The sequence below is a fragment of the Simochromis diagramma genome, unplaced genomic scaffold, assembly GCF_900408965.1.
Source record: "Simochromis diagramma unplaced genomic scaffold, fSimDia1.1 OVJJ01000293.1, whole genome shotgun sequence".
In the NCBI taxonomy this organism is placed as follows: Eukaryota; Metazoa; Chordata; class Actinopteri; order Cichliformes; family Cichlidae; genus Simochromis; species Simochromis diagramma.
Window position 1 is genome coordinate 1 of NW_024386801.1, and position 9,391 is coordinate 9,391.

A 9,391-nucleotide genomic window follows, 5' to 3' on the forward strand; every position below is an offset into this window, starting at 1 on the left:
CACAAATATACAGTTGAAACCAGATATTTATGTACTCTTCAGATCAAAACACAAACACTTTTTTAATTGTAACATCAAATCAGACTAAATGTTTATTTTTTTAGATTGATAAATATAAAAAACATATTTGTTAACTTTAAGAGTAAAGAGAGAAACTATCTGTATTTCTTAATTGTAAATGGCACCAATTTGTATTCATAACTGAGCCACACTTATGGAGCTCCACAGTTCTTTTTCTGATGTTTTGGTTGACATCTCTTGATTTTCCCATTTCAAAGAAACAGGCTCTGTGTTTTGCCTTATATGCATCCACAGCTGTGCCACCAATTTACTCACATGGACTCTACGAACCTATCAGAAGCTTCTTCAGCTCAGAATGGAATCCTCTGGAGTTTCTTATTAATTAACAATAAACTTAGTGTACATGTACTCCTACATTTGATCAAAGTGATGATAAATAGAAGCTCTGTCTCTCTTTATTCTGATATTTAACTAATTCAAAAGATATTTCAATATTTATCTAAAACAAAAGTTTACTCTAAATTGATGTTGTACAGTAAAAATGTTTTATGTTTTATCTCTAAAGTGTAAATATCTGGTTACAAATGTGAATATCCTGCTGTGTACTCAAATCCCTCTTGTTTTGCATAGAAATATACTGAACAACATACAAAGCATAATATATAAAATAACATTTACCAGAGTTTTTTCTTTGAAAGAAGCCTCTAATGTCCATTCTTATATTTCAGTACATAACTGAAACCGATTTAGTCGGGGAGGGTAAGAACTGAAAATATGAAATAAACACACGTAAGCTAAGACTCTCTAAAAAAATAGCATTTGTTCGGCTTTTCATTTCGCCATTTGTTGATTCACTTGAAGAGCAAGTAACATAATATGGGTCAAGTGATCAGTTTGATATCAATCTTTCGTGATGCACCGTCATATTTACATTATTTGTACGGTACGAATGATTTGCTTTGGTACCTTGTCGAACTTAAGCTCTCCTTAGTATGGCTGGCTCCGTTTCTCCAACAGCGCACTCACAGGCGGCAGCTGCCCCGCCCCCTCGCTCAGTCGCTTAGTGCCTGAGCTCGGATCATACCAATATCAGGGGGGATTCACGCACAGTCGTAAATTCCCACAGTGTGCACGATGTGCTTCGAATATTGCTTGCACTTTTTGTTTTATACAGTTGTCAGCCAGGCATCTAACTATGAAAAAATTACACTCCAAAAGACCCCGGGCTTCTGACAAAACAACCCGGGCTTAAGCCCAGTAAGCCACCCCCACGCTCCGCCCCTGGATCACTGGACTAAATGACTACAGACCTGTGGCTCTGACATCTGTGGTCATGAAGTCATTTGAGCGCCTGGTTCTCTCCCATCTCAAGACCCTCACGGCCCCCCTCCTGGACCCCCTGCAGTTTGCATACAGAGCCAACAGGTCTGTAGATGACGCCATCAACATGGCCCTACACTTCATCCTTCAGCATCTGGACTCCCCAGGAACCTACGCCAGGATCCTGTTTGTGGACTTCAGCTCTGCCTTCAACACCATCCTTCCAGACCATCTCCGAGGCAAGCTTTCCCAGATGAATGTGCCTGATCCCATCTGCCGGTGGATCACCGACTTCCTGACGGACAGGAAGCAGCATGTGAGGCTGGGAAAGAATGTCTCTGACTCCCGGACCATCAGCACCGGCTCCCCTCAGGGCTGTGTTCTTTCTCCCCTGCTCTTCTCCCTGTACACCAACTGCTGCACCTCCACCCACCAGTCTGTCAAGCTAATCAAGTTTGCAGATGACACCACCGTTATTGGACTCATCTCGGACGGGGATGAGTCTGCCTACAGGAGGGAGGTTGAATGTCTGGTGTCCTGGTGCAGCCACAACAACCTGGTGCTGAATGCCCAGAAGACAGTGGAGATTATTGTGGACTTCAGGAAGCACACAGCCCCACTCCCCCCCCCATCATCCTGACTGACACCCCCATCACCTCTGTGGACTCGTTCCGCTTCCTGGGTACCACCATCACCCAGGACCTGAAGTGGGAGCCCACCGTCACCTCCGTCATTAAGAAAGCCCAGCAGAGGATGTACTTCCTGAGGCAGCTGAAGAAATTCAACCTGCCAACACGGACGATGATGCAATTCTACACTGCAATCATCGAGTCCATCCTCACCTCCTCCATCACCGTGTGGTACGCTGGAGCCACTATCAGGGACAAACAGAGACTGCAGCGTGTTGTGCGCTCTGCTGAGAAGGTGATTGGCTGCAGACTCCCATCTCTGCAGGACCTGTACACCTCCAGGACACTGCGGCGTGCAACTCGGATCTCAGCTGACCCTTCTCACCCTGGACACAGTCTGTTTGACCTGCTCCCCTCAGGCAGGAGGCTCCGGTCCATTCGCACCAGAACCTCTCGCCATAAGAACAGTTTCTTCCCCTCTGCTGTTGGACACATGAACAATAACCGTATGACTGTTCCCACCACTAACACATGACCCTACGCTGTGTTCACTGCATCATTCCATGTTTGGCACTGATCACCACCTGCACTCATGTATATACCTATCTACTTAGCACTTTTAATTCTTATTCTTATTTTTATTTATTTATTTATTTATTTTCATGTCTATTTAAGCTTAATTTATGACAGTATGTTTGCACTGAAGCACCGCAGCAATTTCCTAATGTTGTAAACCTGCTCAACATTTGGCAATAAAACCCTTTCTGATTCTGATTCTGATTCTGATTCTAAAAACAGTTAAAATGTCTTGGTTCGAAATTTGCTCAGAGTGAGACATCGTTATCACAAGCGATCTTTGTATTGTATGTGCGGAAATGGGAGTGAGGGAGCTCTCTGATCATTAACCTATCTTTGACGTATTTTCTCCGTCAATGCTGTGAAAAGTGCTTCGGCAGTATTAAAAGAGTGAACGAGTTCATGTACACGCTAAGAGTGCCCTCCACGCTTGTACCTTGGGAAACGTTCGTCTTTGTGAGTATTAATATGTTCAGAAATAACTTTTATATGTGTTTACTAGGGGTGCAACGATATTCGTATCGATATTGAACCGTTCGATACAGTGCTTTCGGTTCGGTACGCATATGTATCGAACAATACAACATTTGTAATTTATTTTATCAATTTTCCTTCTGACGATGCTGTCTGTGTTGAGCGCTCAGTGAATCTGTGTTCGACTACTCCGCCTAGGCTGCACTGTCGAGCGCAGATCCACTGAGCGCTCAACACAGACAGCATAGTCAGAAGGAAGAGAGCAGGGCAAGCTAGCGAGACAGAAGTTAAGCTCTACTTGCAACAGGCAAATTGAACCTCATTCAGATCTGGCGTTTGGAATTATTTTGGTTTTCATGTGACGTATGACCCTGAAGGTAAGCGAGTCATGGACTAAAGTAAAACAGTATGTTGGATGTGCCATGCAATGCTCAATTACATTGGTGTGAACTAGTGTGTTAGCGCAGTTAGCTCGTTAACGGAGATTTGCCGTGTTGTGGCGTTAAGGTCATTTCAACGAGATTAACTTGAAAGCACTAGTGGGAACACAACGAATATGACTGCACATTTACGCCGACATCATCCTAGTGCAAAGACAAGTGGAAGCAGACAAAAAAAAGCAAGCATGCTACTAACTTTAGCCGAGTCATTTAGACAGCTGTTAGCACATGATTCTCCTTATGCTGCTGAGAATATAGCCCAGAAGAAGCGGATAGTATAGCTTTTATTTTGGAAAGAGCCATTTCTCTGTAATAAACTCTCTTTTCCAAAGATGAGTGATTCCTCAATCAGATACAGGGCTTGCAATATCGCTAGCCCGACGTCCCGGGGCTAGCGATTTTTTCAGTCGGGCTACCAAAATCTATCTCTTCCCTGCCCGTCGGGCTATTGTAGGAAGGAAAAATATATGTCAATGCTTTTGCATTCTTTCAGAAATGTAGCTGGGTAATTATGTCATTGGCATCGGTGAGCCACTGTCAATATGTGACATATTGAAGTCGCGTTTGAATTTGCGCTTGTTTTTTTGCTTTCACTTTGCAATCGTGCGAACTGTGTATAGAGAGCGACAGCACTGATCTGTGAGTGATGATAATTTGTGCACCAATTCCTCTGACATCGTCTTATTAATCGTTAGCTTACTATGCAAACATGACAAGTGAAATCTCCCGCAGCAAGCTTAAACATGTGAGAGGTTGATCGCGCAGAGAATCGCTGAGCTTATGTGAGTGAGCGTGTAAAAGCATTTCAGTTCTGCTGAGCCAAATAAGACAGGTCAGGGTGAAGAAGTGACAGCCAAAGAAAAGCTTACCACAAAACGGAGAAGTTATGACAAATCAGACTATAAGGCAAAAAGAAAGTGCAGCTTTATGGTTTCATGGACAAAAGAATTTCTGTGGCTGCAATATGACGAGCTAAATAACCAGGGCTGCACATAAGTGGTCCGCAGGTGCGCATTCGCTGTCAAAATAAAAAACACGCACAAGGGTTAGGGTTAAATTTAAAAACTGTACTTTTGAGTTAAAATATATATTTATAATTTTAATAAATGACAAATTAAAAATGCATGAACATTTTTTTGTATCGAAAAAATATCGAACCGTGACACCAAAGTATCGAACCGAACCGAACCGTGAATTTTGTGTATCGTTGCACCCCTAGTGTTTACCTGGAGTGAACTGCGATGCTAATGTAACGCATGTGTTAAGCTAGGCTAATCTTTAAGTTTGTCCTTAAGATGTGTATTAGCTAGCAATTTATTTTCACTTTCTGTATATTTCAGTTACAAATAAGAAATAGCAAGGAGAAGCCTTGAGAGAGGATAAGGCTTTAAAGGATCTTCATTAAAAGCAAGAAAAGCAAGCCTTGTGTGGAAGATCTCGTCTATTTTGTTCGCTAGCTGTCTAGCTTCACATGGTCACGTGTCGTGAGGGCAGCATATATACAGTACCTGAGTGTAAGGCATCTTGTGTCTGTCCTCAAAACTGGCTCCATCTTTCTCTTCCAATACTTGATCTATCTCTTGCTGACATTTTTCTGTGTAAGAGAGATAACATCACACATTAACATCCACATTTCACAATACAGCTTCCAACCATACATCCGCCTTCTTCCACTTATCCGGGGCCGGGTCGCGGGGGCAGCAGCCCAAGCAGAGAAGCCCAACTTATTGCCGGCTATGAGGACCAGGCTCTTACAACGGTTGTATAAGGATCGAATGGCCCGTAGCAATGGGTCAGACACCTGAGGGACACGGTCGAATGCCTTCTCCAAGTCCACAAAACACATATGGACCAGTTGGGCAAACTCCCATGTGCCCTCAAGTATCCTCGACAGCTTACACAACATGATAACACTGTATTTTGTAAGTAATAATTTGGGGTTCAAAAGAAAGATGAAAATGCATAATGATTAAGCAGGTCTCCTTTTGGCCACGCCTATATTTTTTATAAGCTGTGTTTCAATTTAGACTCTGTTATGTGAAGGCTACAGACAAGTCATAGAATTCAATGACAAATAACCATAATATGTATTATTTACATGTGCAGGTTTACCTTGTATGTGCGGGTAGTTCATAAGGTAAAGAAAACCAGTCAGTAGGGTGTTGGAGGTGGTGTCAGTCCCAGCAACATAAAGATCTATAGAGTACATAATGAGCTGGTCCTCTGAAAATGAAGAACCGTCATTGCCTCGCTATAAAAAAGGGGAACAATTATTGTAAGACAAATGTCTTAATCTGTTCCTGGAAATTAATTAAAAATTGTAAAATAAAAACAAAAACGTTTCTGTGAAGTATTTAGGCATTTCCTTTTAGAAAGTAGGATTAAATTAATTTGATTTTAAATATGCCTAATACATATGTAAAACAGAATATGAAAAACAGATCTGTTTCTTTTCACACTCACACCTTCTCCAGTTCCTCCAGATAGCAGTCAATAAAATCTCGTGGCTCTCCAGGAACTCTGGTCTTCTTGTGCTCATTGATTAAATCAATTGTAATATTCCTACAAGTCTAAAGAGCAAACGACATTATTCACAGTTTGAAAGAATTTTACTTCTTCCTTCTGGTAAAGTGAAAATTAAAATTACCTCCACATTCTGAAAGGCCTTTTGGAAGGGCAGTGGCAGGTTACGAATTATAGGGAAAGAGTCATAGAGCTGAAAGGAAAGACAAGCTGGGTAATTTGCTTAAATATCATCAGAGGCGACCAATCCTGGTTTTCCTTTTTTGCTGGTTCTACTTATCAAATGAACACGCTAACATGCTAAAGCTAGATGTGACAAAAACAACTGCATGTTAGTTTTGTTACAAGTGGAATTGTTGCAGTAAAATCTCCGCCTTAATGATATTCCTGAGGAAACTTTGTTACCTCAGAAACATGCTTTTACTCACCATAGCCCACGGCCCATTGACCATCTTGGTATTCTCAGTGAAGCACTGAACAATCTGTTTGATTAATGCGTTGTCATACTCGTAGCGTCTAGCAAACAGAACCTGGCAGATGATGTTGGAGGCCACATTGTGAAACATAACTCGAGCACTCATGGTTTTACCTGGTAATGTAACAGCACAGCATTGTAAAACAACACAAAAGAACATTATGGAAACACAAAATTCAGTTATGTGGACCAATGCTTACCAACGCTCTCCTCCAGCGTGCTAAGAAGATATTTTATCTCTTCATGAATCCGGTCCTCCATCGAGTTCTTCCCCAGACCAAAGTTTCTGAAAGTCATCAGAGCAAAGCGACGATGTTCCCTCCAACTAGAGCCGTAATCTATCATAACGACCCCTACGACAAAATTAGAAACACAAAGAAGGGAAAGACGTAAAGATCATCAATGCTGACAATTTGTCATCATTGCTCTACTTTCTGGCTTATTTCATCTTTTATTTATATTTTATTCAGTACAGCTCGATACACCAGCATCTCACTGGAGTTTCACTGCAGTCAGAAAGGACTGTTAGCATCTCTAGCATGCATGCTAAAATTCAATTATTGATTTAAGCGTGAACCGTAGTGCAATTCCAGGATAACTACGAGGATCTTAAAATAAGCAACAGGTCAACTGATAGAAGCTGCTCTGGGAATGTTAGACTCTGGTTAAACATGCAAACACGTGCAATAAAAACATTTCATTGCCTGAACATGTGAAGCAAGTCATTTTTTAACCAGCTTGTTTCAAAGAACATGAACCAAAGTGGTTTGAAAACTTAGATCATCTTAGAGTCTTCTTATAATTTAGATTCATATTTGCTGTTTAAAAAAAATGTGTTTGTAGTTTTTTGTATGATGGATGGAAGTTATTAGTAATAATGTAGCATGATGTATTTTTTTTTTATTTTACATCAATTTGTTTGCAATGTTTTGTGTCTGTTTTGCCACCATGATTATTTCCAAAGTAATGAGTGTTTTCTCTTATGAATGCACCAAATAACAACACACTACAACCTCCAACATTAGAATCCAGAAAGAAATAGAAAGACTTTGTTTGGCTTTTTTTGTAACAGATGTTATGTATTTTGATAGATAACATCTGTTCTACCTTTCCTCTTGGTGACATCATTAACAAACAAGTCTTGGGGTCGTCCAGCAAAATCAGCAGCCTTAGTCACCATCGCCTCCTTTACGGCCTTCAGCCCATTGATGACTACAGCTGGTTTACGACCGATGAAAATACTGTAGACATCTCCGTAAGACTTCCTCAGCTGGGAGGGAACAAAATGACATGGCAGTTTTTGAAATTTATGAACCAGATACTCAGGTGGACATTTCCCTCCAACACAGTTAAACATTTCTGTCCAGTAATTTCAGTTATTCTGTTGAGAGAAAAAAACATCAAATGAACTAATCCTGAACATTTCATGGAGGGATACAGAGGAAGCCCACATATTTACAGTGGGACATGCTTACATTTGTGGATCTGTGCCACAAGTAACATGACAGTGACTGAAATCATTTACACATATTCAGATCAACATTTCTTTCTAAAGGACTTAAACATATTTACCAAATTAGTTAAGCTAAGTGTTTCGGGGGAAGTACCATATAAAGTTTATATATGCAAAAGTTAACAGTCATGACATAAAAGGAACTGTACTGGTAACCAGTAAGTTGTTTATTGCATAAAGGTGCATGTTTAGCATGAACTTTCACAATTATTTAGGGTTTTACTCATATTCTAAAAGATGTTAATGAGTGTGTGACCGATTAGAGACGCAGGTGTTATTATAGTCTCCATTTCCTAATTAGTTTTTTTTTTTTTTTTTTTTTCTTTACTTTTTCCAGTGTAGTTTAGTTTCATGGTGGCATTTTCACTTTCAGTGTAAGATTTCTGGATTTCAAATGATTTCATTTACCAGTCACAGCTGTTTCATGGTTTCATGTCTTTAACAGTAAAACCACAACAACTCTTGAATCTGTTAATGTCAGGAAAATCACAATAATGTTAATTTATGTGTGAGTTTTAGTATCTAAACATTTAGAGCCATTTAATACTATTAATAAATCCACTAGTGGGATAAGAATATGACATTTAAACACATTTCATTGCAAGGTTTTTCTTACCCTCTCAAAGTCCTTCAAGGGGTTCTCTAAACTCAGCTGCAAAATGTTTCCCAGTATGGGAAAGACTGGGGGCCCTGGTGGGAAGTTCTTTGGCCTCTTGGATTTGACCTGAAGGATGATAAAGAAAATGCAGATCCATAGCAGCACAACTGAAAGAAACATGGTCATATGAGTTGGACTGCACTGAGAGCAGTAGCTGGCTGACCTGATTATATACGCATAACTCAGCCAGCTGTTTACCCTTTGCTCTATGTGAAAGGTTAGTCATAACTTTGAAAGAACAGCACACATTGCTCAACCACTTTTAGCGTGCATATAGGCTACTGAACATCAGTACCTGTCTTCTCTAACAATATGCAACAAGAAGCTGAGGTTATGAAAGGACAAAGATAAGGGGATCTCTTTTTATGATCCTTCACTCCACAGTTAACGAAACATGTCTCAGTCTTAAGGTGGTCATTTATGTGTGAAGCATCTTAAATATACCACAGGCCTTAGTTCACTGTAGAGGCTAGCTGGTTGACATGCTACAATCTAATAGCTCAACTGTTCTGCCTCTGTCTTTTGTCCTATGAACATTGATTCTTTATATTAAACGTGAGTGAAGACGTCACATAAATATGATAGAGCCAAAGGAAGTTTTTGGTTTCTATTCATTCGTTGGTTTCTCCACCTCTCCAATAATTTGCCATATTTCTTTTTCAAGGATTGGCAAACATTGGGAGCCTGAGAGCACTGCACTGTGTGCTGTGATTACATGTGATGGGTAGACATGATGGAGTATTGCAGGAGTAAACAAAGTGA

At 40.4% G+C, this 9,391-nt stretch overlaps 1 protein-coding gene and 1 long non-coding RNA gene across 2 annotated transcripts; one reads left to right on the forward strand and one right to left on the reverse strand.

Moving 5' to 3' along the window:
• Window positions 1-2,764: 2,764 nt before the first annotated feature.
• On the forward strand, window positions 2,765-5,714 carry LOC120729393. The gene is made up of 2 exons (XR_005694927.1): window positions 2,765-3,002; window positions 4,801-5,714. It is a non-coding gene; the product is annotated as an uncharacterized LOC120729393 (long non-coding RNA).
• Window positions 4,807-8,874, reverse strand: LOC120729391 (cytochrome P450 2J6-like). The gene is made up of 9 exons (XM_040024926.1): window positions 8,870-8,874; window positions 8,588-8,783; window positions 7,566-7,728; window positions 6,659-6,811; window positions 6,412-6,572; window positions 6,108-6,176; window positions 5,926-6,030; window positions 5,573-5,711; window positions 4,807-5,054 (listed from the first exon to the last, which is right to left on the reverse strand). Exons 2-9 carry the CDS (start codon window positions 8,753-8,755, stop codon window positions 4,936-4,938), a joined length of 1,077 nt encoding a protein of 358 aa, XP_039880860.1. The 5' UTR covers window positions 8,756-8,783; window positions 8,870-8,874; the 3' UTR covers window positions 4,807-4,935.
• Between the last annotated feature and the right edge of the window lie 517 nt (window positions 8,875-9,391).